The 24,498-nt window shown below is 53.4% G+C and overlaps 1 protein-coding gene across 2 annotated transcripts in view; it reads right to left on the bottom strand.

Moving 5' to 3' along the window:
• LOC140398456 (epsilon-sarcoglycan-like) overlaps nucleotides 1-24,498 on the bottom strand; it is a 96,251-nt gene that overhangs the window by 27,957 nt on the left and 43,796 nt on the right. For both annotated transcript variants that reach the window (XM_072487152.1, XM_072487151.1), the window contains exon 7: nucleotides 6,591-6,802. In XM_072487152.1, the coding sequence (XP_072343253.1) occupies nucleotides 6,591-6,802 (212 nt within the window). The remainder of the gene's footprint in view (nucleotides 1-6,590; nucleotides 6,803-24,498) is intronic.

Raw genomic sequence — 24,498 nt, 5'->3', positions numbered from 1 at the left:
ACTCTGGAGGGTACAGGAATTTGGGCTGGGTTTCTGCCCCAGATTTATTCTTCCATAAATTCCAGAGTATCACAGCACACTAAAAAAAATTCCCATGTTCTCAATGTTCATGTTGGACAGAATGGTATCCATGCTCTGCACAAGGATGTGGACTGCCCCCATGTCAATATTATTTGCAAGCTTCTGGCAGGCTGCACAGTGCACTTAGCATTTCTTGGTGTATGTCCAACAGCATTCTTCACTAGCCTGGGGCCTCCAAGTCTTTTACGAGTCCGCAGCAGAACCAATTTGCAACTTCACCCTCCTGTGAACTGGCAATGGTGGTGATCTATTCCCTTGCCTTAGCTCCTGTGCACCCGTGCCTGTAAAATCACCACGAATATGTCCTCCAACCTAACCCCTAAAGGGAACACGGTATCAGTATCAGAGCTGGCGCTTGCGAGAGTCCGATCAGTGCTCTCCTCTCCACAGGCTGAGGGGGCATCGACCTTCTTAGCAGCTAAAATGAAAGAGAGATACAAGGATCAGCTTGCAGTGTGAATGACAACAAAGAGAAAGTGGTTGGTGTTAAAATTGTCTGCAACTTGTCTGCAGGGTATGTGGAGTGTTGAAGAAACATCTAGCTTATTAAAGCCTTCAGTTGGACTACAACGTCGCTTTAGTGGTCATTGATCGTGCATCAATTGAATAAGCTAGATTTTAAGAAGAAAGGATGGAGCTACGAATCAAGCCTCTGCAATCGAGTCTCTGCAACTTAGCCCCCATGCGGCGAACTCAGCGGCAATCTTTAAGCACTGGCTGGCGTGCTTTAAAGGGTATCTCGAGACGGCCGAAAACGCACCCACGGGAGAGCAGAAACTGCACGTCCTGCACTCAAGGGTGAGCCCGGAGATTTTCACCCTCATTGAGGAAGCAGAAGACTTTGATGCAGCAGTCGAGCTGCTAAAAGGACACTATATTCGCCCGGTAAACCAGGTCTACGCCCGGAACCTGCTTGCAACAAGGCGACAAACCCCTGGGGAATCGTTGCAGGAATTCTACCGCGCACTCCTGGTGCTGGGAAGAAGCTGCGGCTGCCCGCAAGTTTCGGCGAGCGAACACATGGAACTCTTAGTCCGGGACGCTTTCGTGGCAGGTATGCTTTCGTCACAATTCCGCCAGCACCTGTTAGAGAAGGACACCCTGGGTCTCAGGGAGGCACGGCCCCTTGCAGGCTCCCTGGACGTGGCCTCCAGGAACGCCCGCGCCTACGTTCCCGACCGCGCGGCAGCCCCCTGGGCAGCGTGGAACCCTGCAGCGGTCAACCCCGAGACTTTTCCCATTCCCCCACATGCCTGAGCTGCAAGGCGGCCTGGCAACCCCGAGGGGCCCCGCTGCTACTTTTGCGGGCAGGCCAAGCACCCCCGCCAGCGCTGCCCGGCCTGTGCATCCACCTGCAAGGGATGCGGCAAAAAGGGCCATTTCGTGGGGGTATGTCAGGCCCGAGTGGTGGCCACGGTCTCTAGCGGCGAATCCGGACCGCCACCACAAACTTCTCCACGGGCCCTGTGCGGCCAGCGGTCGACGCCACCCCCATATCCCAGGGCCACGTGCGGACCCCGGGCACCGCCATCTTGTTCCGCGGACGCCACGCTTGAGGGATGGGCGCCGCCATTTTGTGCACCCCGGCCATGTGCGACCTATGGGAGACGCCATCTTGGATGAACCCCCAGGACCCCAGCTCAGCCGACCACACACTGCCTGAACAGAATTTCCAAATACTGCGATTGGCCTCGGTGACTCTGGATCAGTTTCGACCTCGAAGACTCTCAACCGCTACGACGACCGTTTTCATCAACGGGCATGAGAGGTCCTGCCTAATCGACTCTGGGAGCACGGAGAGCTTCATACACTCCGACACGGTAAGGCGCTGTTCCCTCCTCATCCACCCTGTTAATCAAAAAATCTCACTGGCCTCCGGTTCCCACTCAGTGGAGATAAAGGGGTTTTGTGTAGCAAACCTCACAGTCCAGGGAAGGGAGTTCAAAGATTTCCGACTCTACGTCCTTCCCCACCTCTGTGCGGCTACACTCCTGGGTTTAGACTTCCAGTGTAATCTTCAAAGCCTGACCTTCCAATTCGGCGGCCCTATACCCACCCTTACTGACTGCAGCCTTGCGACCCTTAAGGTTGACCCGCCTTCCCTGTTTGCGAACCTCACCCCGGATTGCAAACCCGTCGCCACCAGGAGCAGACGCTACAGTGCCCAGGACCGGATCTTTATTAGGTCAGAGGTCCAAAGGCTACTGAGTGAAGGGGTCATTGAAGCCAGTAACAGCCCGTGGAGAGCTCAAGTAGTGGTGGTAAAGACCGGGGAGAAACATAGGATGGTCATCGACTACAGTCAGACAATCAACAGGTTTACGCAGTTGGACGCGTACTCTCTCCCCCGCATATCTGACCAGGTAAACAGGATCGCGCATTATAAGGTCTTCGCCACGGTGGATCTCAAGTCCGCCTACCACCAGCTCCCCATCCACACTAGTGACCGCAAATACACTGCCTTCGAGGCAGACGGGCGGCTCTATCACTCCTTTAGGGTTCCCTTTGCTGTTACTAACGGGGTCTCGGTCTTCCAGCGCGCGATGGACTGAATGGTTGACCGGTACGGTTTACGGGCAACATTCCCGTATCTCGATAATGTCACCATCTGCGGCCACGACCAGCAGGACCACGACAGCAACCTCCGAAAATTTCTCCAGACCGCTAAAATCCTTAACCTAACATACAATAAGGATAAATGCGTGTTTAGCACCGACTGTCTCGGCTACGTAGTGCGAAATGGAGTTATAGGCCCCGATCCTGAACGACCTCCCCGTTATGGAGTTCCCCCTCCCTCACTGCTCTGAGGCCCTGAAACGCTGCCTAGGACCTTTTAGCTACTACGCCCAGTGGGTCCCCCAACTATACGGACAAGGCCCGTCCCCTGATCCAATCCACAGTTTTTCCTCTGTCGATAGAGGCCCGCCAGGCCTTCAGCCGCATCAAAGCACACATTGTAAAGGCCACGATGCGCGCCATCGACGAATACCTCCCCTTCCAGGTCAAGAGCGATGCGTCCGACGTAGCTCTGGTGGCCACCCTCAACCAAGCGGACAGACCCGTGGCCTTCTTCTCCCGTACCCTCCATGCTTCTGAAATCCGCCACTCCTCCGTCGAAAAGGAGGCCCAAGCCACAGTAGAAGCTGTGCGACATTGGAGGCATGACCTGGCCGGCAGGAGATTCACTCTCCTCACGGACCAACGGTCGGTTGCTTTCATGTTCAATAATGCACAGCGGGGCAAGATAAAAAACGACAAGATCTTGCGGTGGAGGATCGAACTCTCCACCTACAACTACGAGATCTTGTATCGTCCCAGGAAGCTAAACGAGCCTCCTGATGCCTTGTCCCGCGGCACATGTGCCACTGCACAAGTGGACCACCTCCGAGCCCTCCACGAGGACCTCTGCCATCCGGGGGTCACTTGCTTTTCCCATTTCGTCAAGACCCGCAACCTGCCCTACTCCATCGAGGACGTCAGGACTGCCACCAGGGACTGCCAAATCTGCGCGGAGTGCAAACCGCACTTCTACCGGCCAGAGAGAGCGCACCTGATAAAGGTTTCCCGTCCCTTTGAACGCTTCAGCATGGACTTCAAAGGCCCCCTCCCCTCCACCGACCGCAACACGTATTTCCTGAACGTAACTGACGAGTACTCCCGGTTCCCATTCGCCATCCCCTGCCACAACATGACTGCCACCACCGTCATCAAGGTCCTCCATAGCATCTTTGCACTGTTCGGGTTCCCCGCTTACATACAGTGATAGGGGGTCCTCCTTTATGAGCGACGAACTGCACCAATTCCTGCTCAGCAAGGGCATCGCCTTGAGCAGGACGACCAGTTACAACCCCCGGGGTAACGGACAGGTAGAGAGGGAGAACGGAACGGTCTGGAAGACCGTCCTCCTGGCCCTACTGTCCAGGAACCTCCCAGTCTCCCCCTGGCAAGAACTCCTCCCGGATGCCCACCACTCCATCCGGTCGATACTTTGTACAACCACCAATCAGACACCTCACAAAATTTTCCTTGTCTTCCCTGGGAAGTCTTCCACTGGGACCTTGCTCCCGACCTGGCTGGCAGCATCCGGACCCATCCTGCTCCGAAAACACGTGCGGGTGCACAAGTCGGACCCGTTGGTCGAGAGGGTCCATCTGCTCCATGCTCACCCCCAACGTGGCGTACCCTGACGGCCGACAAGATACGGTGTCCCTACGGGACTTGGCGCCCGCCGGAACTCCACGCACATTCCAGCCTCCAGTCCCACGCTCCCCTCCACCGCAGCACCTTACAGCAGGATCGGTCCTTCCACCCCAGTCTAGGCCCCCCCACCCACAGACGCCCCCCGCAGGCACTCCCTTCCCAGGTCAGCCGTTTTCCCCATTAGCGCCATCTAGGGGTGACGAAGCTGCCATGGAGACCGAAGTCACGCTCCCGGAGTCACAGATGCCCGAGCCTGCACCGGAGTCACCACCAAGGCTCCGACGATCACAGAGGACGACCAGGGCCCTCAATCAACTGATTGCTTCATTTTAACTGTAATCTGTAAATATAAACCACCAAATGTACATAGCTACCAGACTTGGAAATAGTTACTAACCACTGTACGGAGGTATAATGGTACCTCCATAACTAATTATACCATGTTCTGTTTTGTAGTTTCTGGCCACCACCCCCGCCGGACTTTTTTTAAACAGGGGGTGAATGTGGTAGGTATTACAGTACCTGAGAGGCTAAAGTACCATTGGTAGAACCTGTATGCTTGCTATTGGCTAGAGTGTATAATAGTTCCGCCCTGATAGTTGGGGGTAGAAGAACCCGTGCCGCCCCAGCAGCCCTCATTCTGTACTTGAGCTGCTGGGGGAAACATTTAGCTTATTAAAGCCTTCAGTTGGACTACAACCTCGCTTTAGTGGTCATTGATCGTGCATCACTTATCATGTCCTTTTAACCAATGTTCTAGAAATGCAGGTTCCTTTATTCCTGAATTTCTTAACAGGTAATTGCTTCATTCCTGACAATCCTCTAGAACAATGAAGGTCGCGAGCTTTATCAGGTCTTTTTAGTTACCATGTTTGTTGTAAGTGACCTTCTTTTGGGTATTGATAACATTGTAGGAGTTACCACAAAAGTTTCTTATTATGTAATGATTGCTTTTAAGAATTAAAAAATGATTTGACTTAAAAAGATGCTGTTGCCATTGTCTCCTGAATTCAGCAAGATGTGATTTGCCATTTGTCAGTAGAAATTATTACACGAGATGGGTTTGTAAATGTAAAATGCCACCAGCTTTTGATTTGCATGTCTTAATTTACCATCACCAAGAAATTAAACCTACTGCCAAAACAACGATCGCAATGGTAAAACCTTCAGTGCTGATCAATTCAATTCCAACGAACAGTACAGGCTTTTAGATAAGATATTAAATTAAAATATCTTCTGCCATCCTCCGTAAAGGGCCCCAAAGAAGAGCACTGGAGTTTCACAAGTGTTTTTACAATGGGAGACATCCACAACACCAGTTTTACTCCTGGGTGACAAGTTCAACATTTCCCCCCATTCATTCCTCTCACTGCTATTTTTTGGTTTATGATATCAGTGCATAAAATGGCTGCTGCACTTCTCTACATTACAATAGTCAACACCCTGGGCGAAATTCTCCGGTATCGGCGCGATGTCCGCCGACTGGCGCACAAAATGGCGCAAATCAGTCGTGCATCGCGCCGCCCCAAAGGTGCGGAATGCTCCGCATCTTTGGGGGCCGAGCCCCAACCTTAAGGGGCTAGGCCCGTGCCAGACTAATTTCTGCCCCGCCAGCTGGCGGAAAATGCCTTTGGTGTCCCGCCAGCTGGCGCGGAAATGACATCTCCGGGCGGCGCATGCGCGGGAGCATCAGCGGCCGCTGACGGCATTCCCGCACATGCGCAGTGGAGGGAGTCTCTTCCGCCTCCGCCATGGTGGAGACCGTGGTGAAGGCGGAAGGGAAAGAGTGCCCCCACGGCACAGGCCCGCCCGCGGATCGGTGGGCCCCGATCGCGGGCCAGGCCACCGTGGGGATACCCCCCGGGGCCAGGTCGCCCCGCGCCCCCCCCCAGGACCCCGGAGCCCGCCCGCGCCGCCTTGTCCCGCCGGTAAGCTGGTTTAATCTACGCCGGCGGGACAGGCATTTTAGCGGCGGGACTTCGGCCCATTCGGGCCAGAGAATCGCGGGGGGGGGGGCCCGCCAACCGGCGCGGCGCGATTCCCGCCCCCGCCGAATATCTGGTGATGGAGAATGCGGCAACCGGCGGGGGCGGGATTCACGCCAGCCCCCGGCAATTCTCCGACCCGGCGGGGGGGGGGGGGTCGGAGAATCTCGCCCCCTGTATTGGTTGTGAAGTATTTTGTGGTACTGATATAACATTGAAATTTATTAATTTTAATCTCAGAGTATGCTGGAATGTTTAAACATAATAATTTGCAGGTAACAAATCCACGAGATACTGAACTTAAATTGTTAAACCAAAACTTACAAGCCCTCTCGGCAACAGCACATTATGTAAGCAAGGATGAGACACAGAATCAAGCCAATTGCCAATGGGACGGTTATTGTAACCACGTAGTCCAAGAAGAAGTCCCTGTTTTCAAGGGAATTTGAAGGTGGGTTGTATTCTCCACCATCAGGGAGGACACCATCTCCAGGAATTATATCAGCATCAGGGATATCAGGTATGGATTTATCAATCTGTAAAACAAAAATACGACCGATTACTTAAGAAATGTGTTTATAAATAAGTTCACATATGAAACTTTCATCTATACACACCTGCTGTCAACTTTTCTCATCATCATTTCCTGTGTCCACATTATGGCAATAACCTAAGTAAACTTTTCACAATGTAATTACATCAGTCCACCAGCGGCTGTGCTGTCGCAGCTCAGTTTTGCATCTCCCTCAGGTACCCATCTTGGATTATGTTCAATTTTCAATAAGTTTTGTCTAAAAGTAAAATAAATAAAACTTTGGCTACCAGCAGGCTGCATGGACCGAATATAATTGATTCAAACTCTGCTGACACCATCTTGTTTTCCCTCAAAGTATGGTAAGCTTACTTTCTGTTACTATATTCACTTATATATGTTTAAATATTTAGCTGAAATATGTCACCTGCTATGCCTCTGATTCATGTGGTTTCAGTCTCCTGCCTGTCTCACACCCACATGGCGTCACACCATTGAGATGGGACATGCTGCTTTCTACATGCTGTTCGTTCAGAGACTTCTTCTGGTCCCTTGCCTACTCTGATACATTTGGCCCACTCGTTGCAGAGAGATCTTCCTCTTTAACTGCCTGACTCTCAGCTTCACCTCAATCTGCACCTGGACCCAATTGCCAAGAGGCCCAGTCTTAAAGGCTTTTTACCACAATTCCAACTAACCACTATAACCCTCCAATTTGTTCCTCCTTTGTTTGACCTGCCTGGAGGCTTGTTTCCTTTCCCAATCTTTACATTTTTTGCTTTATAACCTAAAGATCCATTCCTTACATATGTTAAAATTCTCCTTATTCTGGTTTCCTGAACCTGCTTGCCCAAACAGCTCAATTACTCTCCAATCAAAACGCAGTAGGTTTCTTTTTCTAGTTTAACCATATTCCATTGAGTTTTGGTTCTAACAAAATTTTAATAGGCCGTGTTCTGCTGTTTCTAATAACCCTGGTAAAATAGGACTACAGCATACGTGATTGTTTTAAGATAGATGTGCCCAATGTAAAATAGGCATTAACCTGCGTACTATTTGAATCCTGCACAATTGGGACTGGCAACTTGAGTTCCATGAATAGCATTTATATGGTGCCCTTTTGGGGAAAAATCCAATAAGGAATTTGACAGAAGCTCAAGGAAAAACAGAAGCTGAACCAATGAAGGATAGGAGGACTCTAAGAGATCGATTATAAGGGTACTTTTGAGAAGGATTCTGTTGTATGTTGGTTGGTTGGTCTGTCTGAGGAATAATTGCTGAGACATTGGTATATCTAAATGATAACCGGTTTATAACTGAACAATCTACAAGACTGGGGCTGGGACTTTACCGTGGTAGCGGAGTGTGGCCTGACATCGGTTGGTGGCGAAATCTTCTGATCCTGCCGTTGTCAATGGAGCTTCACGTTCTAAACACTCCCCGCCCGCTGGGTTCACCATCGGTGGGACCGGACAATCCCGCCGGCGAGAATGGCCAGAAAACTCTGGCCTTGGTGTGTCTGCTGAAGCCAGGAACGTTCTCCCCCATGACCCTTGGTCATGATCAGCCACTGACAGTTGGAACCTATGGGGCTGGGGGTGAGTGGGGTAGAGATTGGTGAAGGGGATGTGATTTCAGGTGGTGAAGTCTCAAATGGGGTGGCAACACAGAGATTTTCTGTGGGGGGAGGACGGGCGACTGGCCATTACCATTCGTGTTAGCATTACTGGTTATACCAATCACTGCCCAGTATGAAGAGGTGAAACATGAATGACACACTCCACCCATTTGTACTGCGAAGTTGTGATTGCAAACCACAAATCACGTCCTTCCTGAATCAAGAGGATGTCAATTAAATTACTTTTTAAGTCCCCAACACCATTTCCGTACCACTGCCACCTCCGTTTACATTGAGTGGGAAGGAGTTACAATTAACCCGTTGATTTTTGGAATTTCATTCACCATGAGACCTTCAGTTCTTTACAAACTGGACAACCTTGATTAGATATGAAATCGTCTATTTTGGGCAAAATCTTATCCCATCCTTCACAGCGATTATTCTGAATATATCAGTTCAGTTAAAAACAAAGTTAATTCCGCATTGATTAACTTATCAAAATAATTGCAAACTTGGTTTTACTTCTGTTTATGCTTCTCACAATAGTCAACAGTCTGAGTTTCTGAAATGTACCGGGAGTGCTGATTCTGTCACTAGCCTGTAGTTTCAGTACAACAGTGGAGAATACATGATGACTTGGCTTAAAATATTGAAGGAAGAGGAGAGAATTGTCATGATATACAGACACACACATAATGATATACAGGCAGGCATAGACAAGCAGCTAATGGACACAGAGAACAGGTCATGACCAGTAAGCAGGCAGGACGTTCGGGGGTGGGATCTGACTATCAAAGACACAACGCACTCACACTCCGCCTCTTTCCACTGATGAACATTAAGAGAGTCAGTCAAGGGTGTTATTACAATCTCACACCTCCACCACGTGGCTGAGAGCTAGTCTGGTTCAGTCATACAGAGTAAGCACACTTAAGTTAGCAGAGAGTCGAACTCATAGAGAACTGTGATAACTGTGCTTTTAGTTCAATAAACCTGATTGAACTAACTTCAAGGTCTGGAGTATCTTTTTGATCTAAGCTGCATCCTGTTGCAGCCAGTGTTATACCAGTGTACCGAACACGACATGATACCAGGAGACTACTAATTTAAGGGTGCTTACCTCAGTCCGTTCAGTGACGACCAGCAAATGTATCCCGGCAGCATGGAGAAGATTCAGGCTCCTCACCAGCTCAGGACCTCCGGCAATCTCAGTGCCAACTGGCGGACATTCAAGCAAAGGTTTCTGCCTTACATCGCAGCCTCAGGCCTCAAGGGTGCGTCTGATGCAAGAAAGATCGCGCTTCTCCTCTCAACAGCGGGTGATCAAGCCATCGAACTCTTCAACTCATTTAACTTCACCGAAGGCCAGGACAAGACAAAGTTTCAGACCATCCTGGACAAGTTCGATAGTCACTGTGAAGTGGACACCAATGAAATCTTCGAGCGCTACATATTCAAACAACGTCTTCAAGGTAAAGATGTATCTTACAATGCCTTCTTAACTAACCTCCACCTGCTAGCGCTGTCCTGCAACTTTGATGATATTGCTGACTCCATGATCAGAGACCAAACCGTGTTTGGAGTTCACTCTGATCCTCTGAGAGAGCAGCTATTAAACATCAAGCATATGACCCTGCGATTGAAACATGTACAGTGCATGAGCACGCAAAAAATCGGTATTCCCAATAAAAGTCGGCTGAAAATGAGAAACTTGCCTCCCAAGAGGCAGAGAGTGTGCAGGCCACCTCTCGGATGCAGCGCCTCAGCATTGAAGACCGAGGCATCTCACATGCTTTTCCCGGAGCCCCACGCATGCGTGATGTGAACGGGATAACGAAGCGGCTGACACCCACACTGCGCAGTTGCAGGCGTCTGCCGACCGCACTGACGACGTACACCGCGTCAGACGCCATGACGTGCCGAACTGTGGCAACGCCCACTTAAACGGACACCGCCCTGCAAGAGGCAGGCGATGTTTAAACTGCGGGAAACGTGGACTCTATGCAGCCTTGTGCAGGTCTGCACCACCAGTCAGAGGCCAGCGCTCAGAATTCCGACGACGGTGCATCCAGAATGTGCAACGGCGATTACAGGATTCTGATCCTGGTAGTACAACGGATCCAGAGGACGAGTGCCTGGAGTTCGCCTACCAAGTGGGCATCATTACCACACCTGAACATGCCACACCTAACTCATCTCGCATTCAGTCCATCCTCGCTGTGGATTCTGTGGACGAATGGCGTGCGGTGATGCAGGTCAACCGCTGCTCCATCTAGTTCAAGCTGGACATAGGTGCTTCTGCCAACCTCCTCTCACAGGCAGACTTCAAACACATCAAGAAGCCCCCACAAGGTCCTTTCAGAAGCCTGCCAGCTCCTGGACTACAACGGTAATGCCATCACGGCACTGGGGTCCTGCCATCTACTCGTCTCCAACCGGAACACCCATGCACGGCTAAGGTTTGAAATCGTCAAACCGGATAGGGCATACCTACATGACTGCAAAAAGCTAAGCCTGGTGCAGCGGGTTTATTCAACGACATCCTCCAACGTGGATCTTCAAGCTGGCATTGACGGTATCCTCGCTCAGTATCTAGATGTGTTGGACAGGATGGGCATTTTTCCATATCGGTACAAGATCCTACTGCGACCTGATGCCAAGCCAGTGGTCCATGCACCACGCCGGGTCCTGGCTCCGCTGAAGGAGCGCCTGAAGGAACAGCTCGAGGAGCTGCAGCAGCAGGGGATCATTTCCAGGGTAACCGAACCGACTGACTTGGTCAGCTCGATGGTATGTGTTAGAAAACCCTCTGGAGACTTGCACATCTGCATTGATCCCAAGGATCTCAACCAGAATATAATACGATAACACTTGCCCATCCCGAAGCGGGAGGAACGCCCCAGTGAGATGGCACATGCACGGTTTTTCACGAAGTTAGATGTGTCACATGGATTCTGGCAAATCCAGCTGGATGAGTCCAGCAGAAGGCTCTGCACCTTCAACACACCGTTTGGCAGGTACTGTTATAACTCTATGCCATTCAGCATCGTCTCGGCATCGGAGATATTTCATCGCATCATGGAGCAGATGATGGAGGGCATTGAAGGGGTTCGTGTGTACGTGGATGACGTCATCATATGGTCCATGACCCCTGAGGAGCATGTTTCCTGTCTCCAGCAGGTATTCCGCCGTGTCCACGCCAATGGCCTGAAGCTGAACAGGGCCAAATGTTGCTTCGGCATGTCGACACTCAAGTTCCTAGGAGACCGGATCTCTCAGCAGGGCGTGTGCCCCGACACAGACAAGGTCAAGGCCATCGCAGCCTTGAAAGTCCCGGAAGACAAGAAGGTGGTATTGTGCTTCCTGGGCATGGTCAATTTTCTGGGCAAGTCCATCTCAAACATGGCCTCACACACCACCGCCCTACGAAACCTAGTGAAGAAGTCCACTGCCTTCGAGTGGAAGGCGGCCCATCAGGCAGAGTGGTTGGAGCTGAAAGCCAGGTTCACCACTGCACCAGTATTGGTATTTTTCGACCCAGACAGGGAAACGGAAATCTCGACAGATGCGAGCCAGGATGGCATCGATGCTGTCCTGCTGCAACGCGATGACACCTCACCCTGGGCACCGGTTGCCTACGCATCAAGGGCAAAGACGCCCACCGAACAAAGGTATGCTCAAATCGAGAAGGAATGCCTGGGCCTTCTCACTGGCATTCTCAGGTTTCACGACTATGTCTACGGCCTGCCGACATTCACAGTCGAGACGGATCACAGGCCTCTGGTTAACATTATCCACAAGGACCTTAATGACATGACGCCTCGGTTGCAGCGCATCCTCCTCAAACTCAGAAGGTTTGACTTTAACCTGGTCTACATGACTGGCAAGGAGCTCATCATTGCCGATACACTGTCCCGCTCCATCACTGTGCCTAGTGACCCACTGAACGTCATCCGGCAAATTGAGTCACAGGTTGAGTCACAGGTGCAGCTGTGTGCTAGAACCCTCCCGGCATCTGATGAGAAGGTGATTCGTATCCGTGAGGAGACAGCCAAAGACCCCCTCTTGCAGCGTGTTATGCAACACCTAGCCAATGGCTGACAAAAAGTGCAGTGCCCTCAATTTTTCAATGTAAAGGACGACCTGACGGTGATTGATGGTATCACCCTCAAACTGGACCGGATTGTAATTCCACACAGTCTACAGAGCTTGGTGCTCCGTCAAATCCATGAGGGACACCTCGGTGTGGAAAGGTGCAGACGCAGAGCCAGGCAGGCTGTCTACTGGCCTGGGATTAGCCAGGTCATCGCGAACATGGTCCTTAACTGTGTGACCTGTCAACGCTTCCAGCCAGTGCAGAGTAAGGAGACACTTCAGCAGCATGATATCGAAACCACTCCGTGGTCCAAGGTTGGCATCGACCTCTTTCATGCAAATGGTCTTGATTACGTGTTAATCATTGATTATTTTTCCAATTACCCTGAAGTCGTGAAGCTCTCAGACCTCACATCTCGGACCGTCATCAAGGCCTGCAAGGAGACGTTCTCCAGGCATGGTATCGCACTCACTGTCATGAATGACAATGGCCGAACTTTCGGTGCGGCGATGCATAGGTAGGTCGCACGTTCGGCAGCTCCCACCGGGAACGGACTTTTGGGCTCTTCAGAGGGGCCCCAGCGGCAATTGTTCGACGGCTTCCAGCGTGGGAAGGTGACAGCAAGGTCCCCCCAACATTGTATGGATGGGACCAGGAGTGGAGCGGTTAAAAAAAGTGATCCTGGTGCAGAAGAAAGCGGAAGAAAGGAGGAGGAAAAGCAAGATGGCGTCGGGTGGAGACCAAGCAGCGTGGTCGCAGGAGTTTCTTAAACGCTGCTTTGAGGAGCTGAGGACAGAAATGCTGGAGCCAATGAAGGCGGCGATTGAGAAGCTTGTGGAGACCCAGAAGGCCCAAGGGGCGGCGATCTGGGAGGTGCGACAAAAAGCCTCGGAGAACGAGGACAAAATCTTGTGCCTGGCGGTGAAGGTCGAGGCGCTGCACAAGAGGTGGGCGGAAAAATTTGAGGACCTGGAGAATAGGTCGAGGAGGAAGAATCTTCGGATTCTGGGTCTCCCTGAAGGAGTGGAGGGGCCCGGTGCTCAATTCGCTGATGGGCGCGGGAGCTTTCCCGAGGCCCCTGGAGCTGGATGGGGCTCATCGGTCCGCTCAAGGAGACCCAGAGGCAACGAGCCACCAAGGGCTGTAGTGGTGAGGTTCCACCGCTTTATGGACAGAGAGTGTGTCCTGAGATGGGCCAAAAAAGAGCGGAGCAGCAGGCGGGAGAACATGGAGATCCGAATTTACCAGGACTGGAATGCGGAGGTGACTAAGAAGAGGGCTGGTTTTAACCGGGCGAAGGCGGTGCTCCATCGGAAGGGGGTGAAGTTCGGGATGCTGCAGCCAGCGCGATTGTGGGTCACATTCCAAGATCGCCAAAACTATTTTGAAACGCCTGATGAGGCATGGAACTTTATCCAGACTGAAAAGTTGGACTCAAACTGAGGGTTTATCATGGGGGGATGTTTACTGTGTTTACTGCATTTAGGGAATGTTCTTTTTGTTTTGGTGCTGGGTGGGGATGGGTGAATGGATTTGCTATGGGGGCTGTGGGAGAGTGTGGGCGTCGGTGTTGGAGGGGCAGGGCCCCGCGGAGGAAGAAGGGGGGTGGAGGCCCAGGGATGGGGAGTTGGGGTAAGGCCGCAAAAAGGAGCTGCGCCAGAGGGGGCAGGGCCAGCTCAGGAAAGCGCGGGCTTTTTCCCGCGGTAGGGAAGGATGGGGGTGGGGCCGGGGGGGAAGGGCAGTGCTGGAGAGGAGCGCACACTGACTGCTAACAGGTGGGGGGATTCTCACACTGGGGGGTCGATTGAATGGCGGGAGAGGCCGGGGTCAGCAGGAGTCAGCTGACTTATGGGAGTGTCATTGGGGGAGGAAAATGGCTAGATGAGGATCTGGAGGGGTTGGGGGGTGGGGGACTGGGTTGCTGCTGCATTGGCCAAAGGGAAGCTGGAAGTAGGAGAGGTAGTCAAGGCGGGAGTCCGCCGTCTGAGGGACTGGAGGGTGTGGGAGGCGCGGGCACGTGGCTGGCCTAGAAAAGGAGATGGCTAGTCGGCGGCGGGGGGGGGGGGGGGCGTGGGGGGGGGGGGGTGGGGAGGCGAGTAGCCCCCCTGATCCGGCTCATAACTTGGAATGTGAGGGGCCTGAACAGGCTGGTCAAGAGGGCCCGGGTGTTCGCGCATTTAAAGGGACTGAAGGCAGACGTGGTTATGCTCCAGGAGACACATCTGAAGGTGGCAGATCAGGTTAGGCTGAGAAAGGGATGGGTAGGGCAGGTCTTTCATTCAGGGCTGGATGCGAAGAACAGAGGGGTTGCAATACTGGTGGGGAAGCGGGTGTCGTTCGAGGCACTGAATATTGTAGTGGATAATGGAGGTCGATATGTGATGGTGAGTGGTAGGTTGCAGGGGGTGCGGGTGGTACTGGTGAACGTATATGCCCCGAACTGGGATGATGCCGGATTTATGAAGCGCATGCTGGGTCGGATTCCGGATCTGGAGGTAGGAAGCTTGATAATTGGGGGGGATTTCAACACGGTGCTGGACGCAGCACTGGACCACTCTAGGTCCAGGACGGGTAAGAGGCCGGCTGCGGCCAAGTTGCTCAGGGGATTTATGGACCAGATGGGGGGAGTGGATCCATGGAGGTTTGCCAGGCCGCTGGCCGGGGAATTTTCCTTCTTTTCCCACGTCCATAGAGCCTACTCCCGGATAGACTTTTTCATTTTGAGTAGGGCGCTAATCCCGAAAGTGGAGGGAACGGAATATTCGGCCATAGCCATCTCGGACCACGCCCCGCATTGGGTGGAGCTGGAGTTGGGGGAGGAGAGGGACCAGCGCCCGCTGTGGCGCCTCGATGTGGGACTGTTGGCAGATGAGGGGGTGTGCGGGCGGGTGCGGGGGTGTATTGAAAGATATTTGGAGGCCAACAACAGCGGGGAGGTGCAGGTGGGGGTCGTCTGGGAGGCGTTGAAGGCGGTGGTCAGGGGAGAGCTAATCTCCATTAGGGCCCACAGGGAGAAGAAAGAGGGGAGGGAGAGGGAGAGGATGGTGGGGGAGATTTTAAGTGTGGAGGCCCCCGAGGAGCGGCTACTTAGGGAGCGACGGAACCTCCAGACGGAATTCGACCTGTTGACCACGGGGAAAGCAGAGGCACAGTGGAGGAAAGCGCAGGGGGCGGCGTATGAGCATGGGGAGAAGGCGAGTCGGATGCTGGCACATCAGCTTCGTAAGAGGGAGGCAGCCAGGGAGATTGGTGGAGTCGAGGATAGAGGGGAGAATACGGTGCGGTGTGCGGTGAGAATAAACAAGGTATTTAGGGACTTCCATGGGGATCTGTACAGGTCTGAGCCCCCAGCGGGGGACGAGGGGATGCAACGATTTCTGGATCAACTGAGGTTCCCGAGGGTGGAGGAGGAGGAGGTGGCTGGTTTGGGGGCACCGATTGGGCTGGAGGAGCTGGTTAAAGGATTGGGGAGCATGCAGGCGGGGAAGGCCCCAGGGCCGGATGGGTTCCCGGTTGAATTTTACAGGAAGTACGTGGACCTGCTGGTCCCGCTGCTAGTGAGGACTTTTAATAAGGCGAGGGAGGGGGGGACCTTGCCCCCGACAATGTCCAGGACGCTGATTTCTTTGATCTTGAAACGGGACAGGGACCATTGCAATGTGGGTCGTATAGACCGATCTCGCTCCTCAATGTTGATGCTAAGTTGCTGGCGAAGGTGCTGGCTGCGAGAATTGAGGACTGTGTCCCGGGGATGATTCATGAGGATCAGACGGGATTTGTGAAGGGTAGGCAGCTAAATACAAATGTGCGGAGGCTCCTCAATGTGATTATGATGCCCTCGGTGGAGGGGGAAGCGGAGGTAGTGGCAGCTATGGACGCGGAGAAGGCCTTTGATTGGGTGGAGTGGGGGTATCTTTGGGAAGTGTTGCGGAGGTTTGGGTTCAGGGAGGGGTTCATCAGTTGGGTCAGGCTGCTATGTAGAGCCCCGGTGGCGAGTGTGGCTATGAATCGGCGGAGATCGGATTACTTTCAGCTGTACCGGGGGACGAGGCAGGGGTGCCCCTTATCCCCATTGTTGTTTGCACTGGCAATTGAGCCGCTGGCCATGGCACTGAGGGAGTCCAGGAAATGGAGGGGACTGGTCCGGGGGGGAGAGGAACACCGGGTGTCGTTGTATGCCGACGACCTGTTGTTGTTTGTTGCGGATCCAGTGGAGGGGATGGCGGAGGTCATGCGGATCCTAAGGGAGTTTGGGGACTTTTCGAGGTATAAACTCAACGTAGGGAAGAGTGAGCTCTTTGTGGTGCATTCAGGGGACCAGGGAAGGGGGATAGACGAGCTACTGCTGAAGAGGGCGGAAAGGAGCTTTCGGTACCTAGGGATCCAAGTAGCTAGGAGTTGGGGGCCCTGCACAATCTCAATATGCTGCCACTCTCGCTCGCAGGTAGGGTGCAGCCGGTCAAAATGACGGTCCTCCCGAGCTTTCTCTTTGTGTTCCAGTGCCTTCCCATTTTGATCCCCAAGGCCTTTTTCAAACGGGTAAGCAGGAGCACCATGGGATTTGTGTGGGCGAATAAGACCCCGAGGGTGAAGAGTGTGTATCTGGATCGTAGCAGGGACGGGGGGGGGCTGGCGCTGCCAACTTTGTGTGGCTATTATCGGGCTGCCAATGTGGCGATGATCCGTAAGTGGGTAATGGAGGGAGAGGGGGCGGCGTGGAAGAGGCTAGAGATGGCGTCCTGTGTGGGCACGAGCCTGAGGGCGCTGGTGACGGCACCGCTGCCGCTCTCGCCGACAAAGTACACCGTGAGTCCGGTGGTGGCGGCGACGCTGAAGATCTGGGGGCAGTGGAGGTGACACAGGGGCGAGGTGGGAGCCTCGGTTTGGTCACCAATTCGGGAGAATCATTGGTTCGTCCCGGGAATGATGGATGGGGGGTTTCAGAGCTGGCATCGGGCAGGGATTAGAAGAATGGGGGACTTGTTCATCGGTGGGACGTTTGCGAGCCTAGGGGCGCTGGAGGAGAAGTTTGGGCTACCCCCGGGAAACGCTTTCAGGTACATGTAAGTGAGGGCGTTTGTGAGGCGGCAGGTGAGGGAATTCCCGCTGCTTCCGGCACGTGGGATTCAGGACAGGGTGATTTTGGGTGTATGGGTTGGAGAAGGCAAGGTTTCGGCGATTTACTAGGAGCTGAAGGAAGAGGAGGGGGCCTCGGTGCGGGAGCTAAAGGGCAAGTGGGAGGAGGAGCTTGGGGACGAGATAGATGAGGGTCTGTGGGCTGATGCCCTGAGTAGGGTTAATTCTTCCTCCTCTTGCACCAGGCTCAGCCTAATACAGTTCAAAGTTACCCACAGAGCGCATATTGAAAAGGGGCGAGGTTGAGTAGGTTCTTTGGGGTGGAGGACAGATGTGGGAGGTGCTCGGGGAGCCCGGCAAATCACGTCCATATGTTCTGGTCGTGCCCGGCGCTGGATGGGCTTTGGAGGGGGTTTGACGAGGACTATGTCCAAGCTGGTGAAAGCCCGGGTCAAGCTGAGCTGGGGATTGGCATTATTTGGGGTATCGGACGAGCCGGGAGTGCAGGAGGCGAAAGTTCCATCAGTTCGTTGATCGGGAGTGTGTCCTCAGGTGGGCCAAGAAGGAGAGGAGCAGCAAGTGGGAGAACGCAGAGGTTCGAATATACCAGGACTGGAGTGCGGATGTGGCGAAGAGGACGGCCGGGTACAATCGAGCGAAGGCGGTGCTGCACAGGAAGGGGGTGAAGTTTGGCATGTTGCAGCCGGCGCGACTGTGGGTCACCTACAGGGACCGGCACCATTATTTTGAGTCTCCGTAGGAGGCGTGGGCCTTTGTTCAGGCCGAGAAGTTCGACACAGATTGAAGGTCGGGATGGGCGTTTGGGGACTGCGGTTGATATGTTTTTTTTGAGGAGGGGGGCCTTTGCTTTGATCCTGGTTTCTTTTTCTCTGTGCTTTTCTCTTTCGGGTCGGTGAGGGTGGTTGGGGCGGGTTGGGCACTGTTTTGGTTGGGTTGGTCGAGGGGGCTCTTGGAGGAGGGGTAGGTAAACGGAACAGGGGTGGTGGCTGGCGGTGAGATGTGGCCCTGTGGGGGAGGGGGAGGCCCGAGTCGGGGTTGAGGGGACTGGGCCTGTAAAAGGAGCTGCGTCAGAGGTGGCGGGGCCCGGTAGGTGGAAAGCGCGGGGTTTTTCCCGCGCTGAAGACTGGAGGGGGCGGGGCCTGGGCGGCGAAGCGAGGGTTGTTTCCCGTGCTTAGAATGGAAGGGGGCGGGGGAGAGCCTATGGATGCGGAACGGGAGAGGAGGGTGTGTCACACAAGGGGAGGAGTCGAAGGAGAGGCGGGAGTGGCCGGGGTCAGCAGGAGTCAGCTGACTTGCGGAAGTGCAATGGGGGGGAGTAATTCAGCCAGGATGGGTCCACGCCGGGGGTGGGGGGGGGGGGGGGGGATCGAGTTGCTGCTGCTATGGTCAAGGGGGAGCTGGAGCGAGTGGGGGGGTGTTGAGACGGGGGTATACCGCCTGGGGAACGGGCCGGGTGTGGGGTGCGGGCGCGTGGCTGGCCGAGGAGTGGTTGTGGCTAGTCGGCGGGGGAGGGGGGCGGGTAGCCCCTGATCCGGCTGAAACCTGGTATGTAAGGGGACTGAATGGGCTGGTTAAGCAGGCCCGCGTGTTTGCGCACCTGAAGGGGCTGAAGGCGATGTGGTTATGCTTCAGGAGACACACCTGAAGGTGGCAGACCAGGTAAGATTGAGGGAATCGTGGGTAGGTCAGGTGTTTCACTCGGGGCTGGATGCCAAAAATCGAGGGGTGGCGATCTTGGTGGGAAAGAAGGTGTCATTCGAGGCGTCGAACATTGTGGTAGATAATGGCGGTAGGTACGTAATGGTAAGTGGTAAGTTGCAGGGAGCGAGGATGGTACTGGTCAATGTGTATGCCCCGAATTGGGACCATGCGGGTTTTATGCGGCGTATGTTGGGTCGGATCCCAGAAGTGGGGGGCCTGATAATGGGGGGAGACGTTAACACGGTGCTGGATCCGGTACTGGATCGCTTCAGTTCTCGGACGGGTAGGAAGCCGGCGGCGGCTAGAGTGCTGAGGGGGTTTATGGATCAGATGGGAGGGGTGGACCCTTGGAGATTTGCAAGGCCGGGGGCGAGGGAATTTTCATTCTTCTCACATGTCCATAAGGCTTATTCCCGAATCGGGAATTTTGAGTAGGGCGCTGATAACGAGAGTAGAGGACCACGCCCCGCATTGGGTGGACTTGGCGATGGGGGAGGAGAGGGACCAGCGCCCGTTGTGGCGCTTGGAGGTGGGGCTGTTGGCGGATGAGGAGGTGAGCGAGCGGGTCCGAGGAAGTATAGAGAGGTACTTGGAGACCAACGACAACGGGGAGGTCCGAGTGGGGATGGTATGGAAGGCGGTGGTGAGGGGAGAGCTGATCTCCATTAGGGCTCACAAGGAGCGGACGGAGCGGGGGGAGAGGGAGAGGCTGGTGGGGGAGATGGTGAGGGTAGACAGGATGTATGCGGAGGTGCCCGAGGAAGGATTGTTGAGGAAGAGGCGCAGCCTCCAGGCTGAATTCGACCTGGTGACCACCAGGAAGGCGGAGGTGCAGTGGAGGAAGGCCCAGGGGGCAATTTAAGAGTATGGGGAAAAGGCAAGCCGGATGCTGGCGCATTAGCTTCGGAAGCGGGATGCAGCTAGGGAGATCGGGGAGTTAAGGACAGGGGAGGGAGTGTGGTGCGGTGTGGGGTTGGCATCAATGGGCTCTTCAGGGACTTTTACGAGGAATTGTACCGCTCTGATCCCCCACGGGAGGAGGGAGGGATGGGCCGCTTCCTGGACTAATTGAGGTTTCCAAAGGTGGAAGAGGGACTGGTGGCGGGATTGGGGGCCCCGATTGGGCTGGAGGAGCTGACCAAAGGGATAGGAAGCATGCAGGCGGAAAGGCACCGGGGCCGGACGGTTTCCCGGTCGAATTCTATAAAAAATATATGGGCCTGTTGGGCCCGCTGTTAGTTAGGACCTTTAATGAGGCAAGGGAGGGGGGGGCCTTGCTCCTGACGATGTCCCGGGCACTGATCTCCTTGATCCTGAAGCGGGACAAGGATCCCCTGCATTGTGGGTCTTACAGACCGATTTCCTTGCTAAATGTAGATGCCAAGGTGCTGGCGAAGGTCTTAGCCACGAGGATTGTGGATTGTGTGCCGCAGATCATCCATGAAGATCAGACGGGGTTTGTGAAGGGGAGGCAGTTGAACGCGAATGTGCGGAGACTTTTGAACGTTATCATGATGCCGGCGAGGGAGGGGGAGGCGGAGATAGTGGTGGCGATGGTCGCTGAGAAAGTCTTTGATAGGGTAAAGTGGGGGTACCTGTGGGAGGTGCTGAAGAGGTTCGGGTTTGGGGAGGGGTTTGTCAGGTGGGTTAGGCTGTTGTATGAGGTCCTGATGGCGAGTGTGGCCATAAATAGGAGGAGGTCCGAGTACTTTCGGTTGCACCGAGGGACGAGGCAGGGGTGTCCCCTGTCCCCCCTGCTCTTCGCACTGGCGATTGAACCCCTGGTTATGGCACTGAGGGAGTCAAGGAACTGGAGGGGGTTGGTGCGGGGTGGGGAGGAGCATAGGATCTCGCTCTATGCGGACGACCTGCTGCTATATGTGGCAGACCCGGTGGGGGGAATGCCGGAGATAATGAGGATTCTTAGGGAATTCGGGGACTTTTCAGGGCACAAGCTCAACATGGGGAAGAGTGAGCTGTTCATGGTTCACCCAGGGGACCAGGAGAGGGGGATTGGCGAGCTCCCACTAAATAGGATGGAGAGGAGCTTCAGACATTTGGGGGTCCAGGTGGCCAGGAGCTGGGGGTCCCTGCATAGGCTTAATTTTACAAGGCTGGTGGAGCAAATGGAGGAGGAGTTCAAGAGGTGGGACGCGTTGCCGCTGTCCTTGGCGGGTAGGGTGCAGTCAATCAAAATGACGGTGCTCCCAAGGTTTTTGTTCCTGTTCCAGTGCCTCCCTGTGTTTATCCCAAAGACTTTTTTCAGGCGGGTTAACAGGAGTACAATGGGGTTTGTATGGGCGCGAGGGACTCCGAGGGTGAGAAGGGTGTTCCTGGAGCAGAGTAGAGAATGGGGGGGTCTGGCGCTGCCCAACCTCTGTGGGTACTACTGGGCCGCCAATGCGACGATGGTGCACAAGTGGGTGATGGAGGGGGAGGGGGCTGCATGGAAGAGGTTGGAGACGACATCTTGTGTGGGTACGAGTCTGGGGGCGCTGGCAATGGCGCCGCTGCTGCTCCCGCCAAGGAGGTATACCACGAGCCCGGTGGTGGCGGCTGCCCTCAAAATCTGGGGGCAGTGGAGGTGGCATGGGGGGAAGTTGGGGCCTCGGCGTGGACCCCAATACCGGGGAACCACCAGTTCGCCCCAGGGAGAACAGGTGGAGGGTTTTCGGGGTGGCACAGGGCAGGGATACGAAAGTTGGGGGATCTGTTTTTGGACGGGGAGTTTGCGAGCCTGGGTGAGCTGGAGGAGAAATACGGGCTCCCCCCCGGGGAACACCTTCAGGCACTTACAGGTAAGGGCGTTTGCCAGACTGCAGGTGGTGGAATTCCCGAGGCTACTGCCACACACAGTACAGGACAGGGTGCTCTCGGGGAGGTGGGTGGGAGTGGGGAAGATCTCGGAAACTTACCAGGTGATGCAGGAGGAGGCCTCGGCGATGGAGGTGAAACGTAAATGGGAGGAGGAGTTGGGAGAGCAGATTGAGGAAGGGACGTGGGCAGATGCCCTCGGGAGGGTGAACTCTTCCTCATCGTGCGCGAGGCTCAGCCTCATACAGTTTAAGGTGCTGCACAGGGCACACATGACCGGGACAAGGATAAGACGGTTTTTTGGGGGTGAGGACAGGTGTGTTAGGTGCTCAGAGAGCCCAGCAAATCACACCCATATGTTCTGGGCATGCTCAGCGCTGGAGGAATTTTGGAAGGGCGTAGCGAGGACGATGTCGAGGGTGGTAGGATCCAGGGTCAAACCGGGCTGGGGGCTCGCAATATTTGGGGTGGCAGAGGAGCCGGGAGTGCAGGAGGCGAAAGAGGCCGGAATTCTGGCCTTTGCGTCCCTGGTAGCCCGGTGAACGATTCTTCTTCATTGGAAGGATGCGAGGCCCCCAAGCGTGGAATCCTGGATCAACGATATGGAGGGGTTCATTAAATTGGAGAGGGTGAAATTTATCTTGAGAGGCGGTACAAGGGTTCTTTAGGCGGTGGCAACCGTTCTTAGACTTCCTGGCAGAACGGTAGACATTGGTCAATGGCTGCAGCAACTCGTGGGGGGGGGGGTTATTTTACTTTATTTCTGTTATTTACACTGGAGGGTCCAGGGGGGTGTATATACCAGTTGTGTTAAGTCGGGGTGTTAATGTTAATTTATTATTTATGTACAGTGGGGAGGGGGGGAGGGAGGGTTGCTTTTCTAGACCGTGTTTTGTACTTAACCCTGTTGGGTTCCTTTTTCATTTTGTTATTGATATTTTATGAAAACCTTAATAAAAATTATTTTAAAAAATAATAAACCTGATTGAACTAACTTCAAGGTCTGGAGTATCTTTTTGATCTAAGCTGCATCCTGTTGCAGCCAGTGTTATACCAATGTACCGAATACAACAAGAATTAGGGCTTGGTTTAGCACAGGGCTAAATCGCTGGCTTTTAAAGCAGACCAAGGCAGGCCAGCAGCGCGGGTTGAATTCCCGTACCAGCCTCCCCGAACAGGCGCCGGAATGTGGTCACTCGGGCCTTCTCACAGTAACTTCATTGAAGCCGACTTGTGACAAGAAGCGATTGTCATTTCATTTCAGAATAGATAGAAGCAGGCAGTTCACTGTGATTAAGATGTCTAGATGAATGTGGATTCAACATAAAATTAAACACCAGAGCATTTGGATGGAGAACATTTGCACAGAGATTTTGCAGGGTCATCGCTCAGCTTCAGTGAATGGCCAAGGAGGGGATGACAAAGGAGAGGCATTTACAGTAAGGGCCGAAATTATGATGTTGGCTTTCTTGCTATTCACTTGATGAAATAATACATGATATATTACTCATATCATTATAAAATAGTGCTTTCTTTGACGTACTGTGAACAACAGTACGGGAGATCCACTAGTTATTTGATAAGACCATAAATAAAACATCACTATTTTAAAAGTTGTAACTGAAAAAAAGCCTTTGAGAGGAAGGTCTTGGGCTAAATTTAGTTTTGGAAAGAATAGTGAAGCTAAAAGTGTTCACTGTCATTTGTGAGCAAATCACACATTAAAATCAAGAGAGTGCAATGTGCAGTTAAACGTGAAAATTCAGAGATTGCTGCCCAGGTTGCGCTATTCCCCTGCAAGTTGCACAAAAAATGACCACTTGCTATGTGGCTCCTCATTTATAAAGGGCATGAAGTTTCTGCACTGTTATAGATACAGATTAAACTCACTGCTCATCCCTTCGAATCCAAATACCCTTTTAAAGGTGTGGTTCGCCTTAATCGCTAGGAGACGATCTCTCTGGTCGTGAAAATCAACGTTTACATGCATGGCATCTCACTCCGTCAGCTTTTTACATTTCCTGCTTCAGACTATGATTCCTCAAACTGACTGGTGGCAAAACGTAGTTGCTTGCCTTATTTGCACAGGTGCCGGATATCCTATAGAGGGTGCCGTGCTATTTAGAGGCCCCAACAACAGCACTTTGCACTGCCAGACCCCTGGAAAGTCTGTGGACAAGTGCAAATCTAATCATTTGCTCACTGCAAATTCTGCCCACTCTTGAACTGCGATATTCTAAAATATCCGTTGGTTTTGTCCCGGTGGTTTTCTTGATTTCAAAATTAATTCAACAAAATTCTACCTAAGTTTCATTTTGAAACCCATCTGGACTTTTAGATGAAGGGAAGAACATTTTACTTCACTGCAGCAGAA

This window comes from Scyliorhinus torazame, chromosome 21, assembly GCF_047496885.1.
Source record: "Scyliorhinus torazame isolate Kashiwa2021f chromosome 21, sScyTor2.1, whole genome shotgun sequence".
Taxonomy (NCBI): domain Eukaryota; kingdom Metazoa; phylum Chordata; class Chondrichthyes; order Carcharhiniformes; family Scyliorhinidae; genus Scyliorhinus; species Scyliorhinus torazame.
Note: the sequence above shows the minus strand (reverse complement) of the source record. Positions and strands in the feature narration are given on the sequence as shown.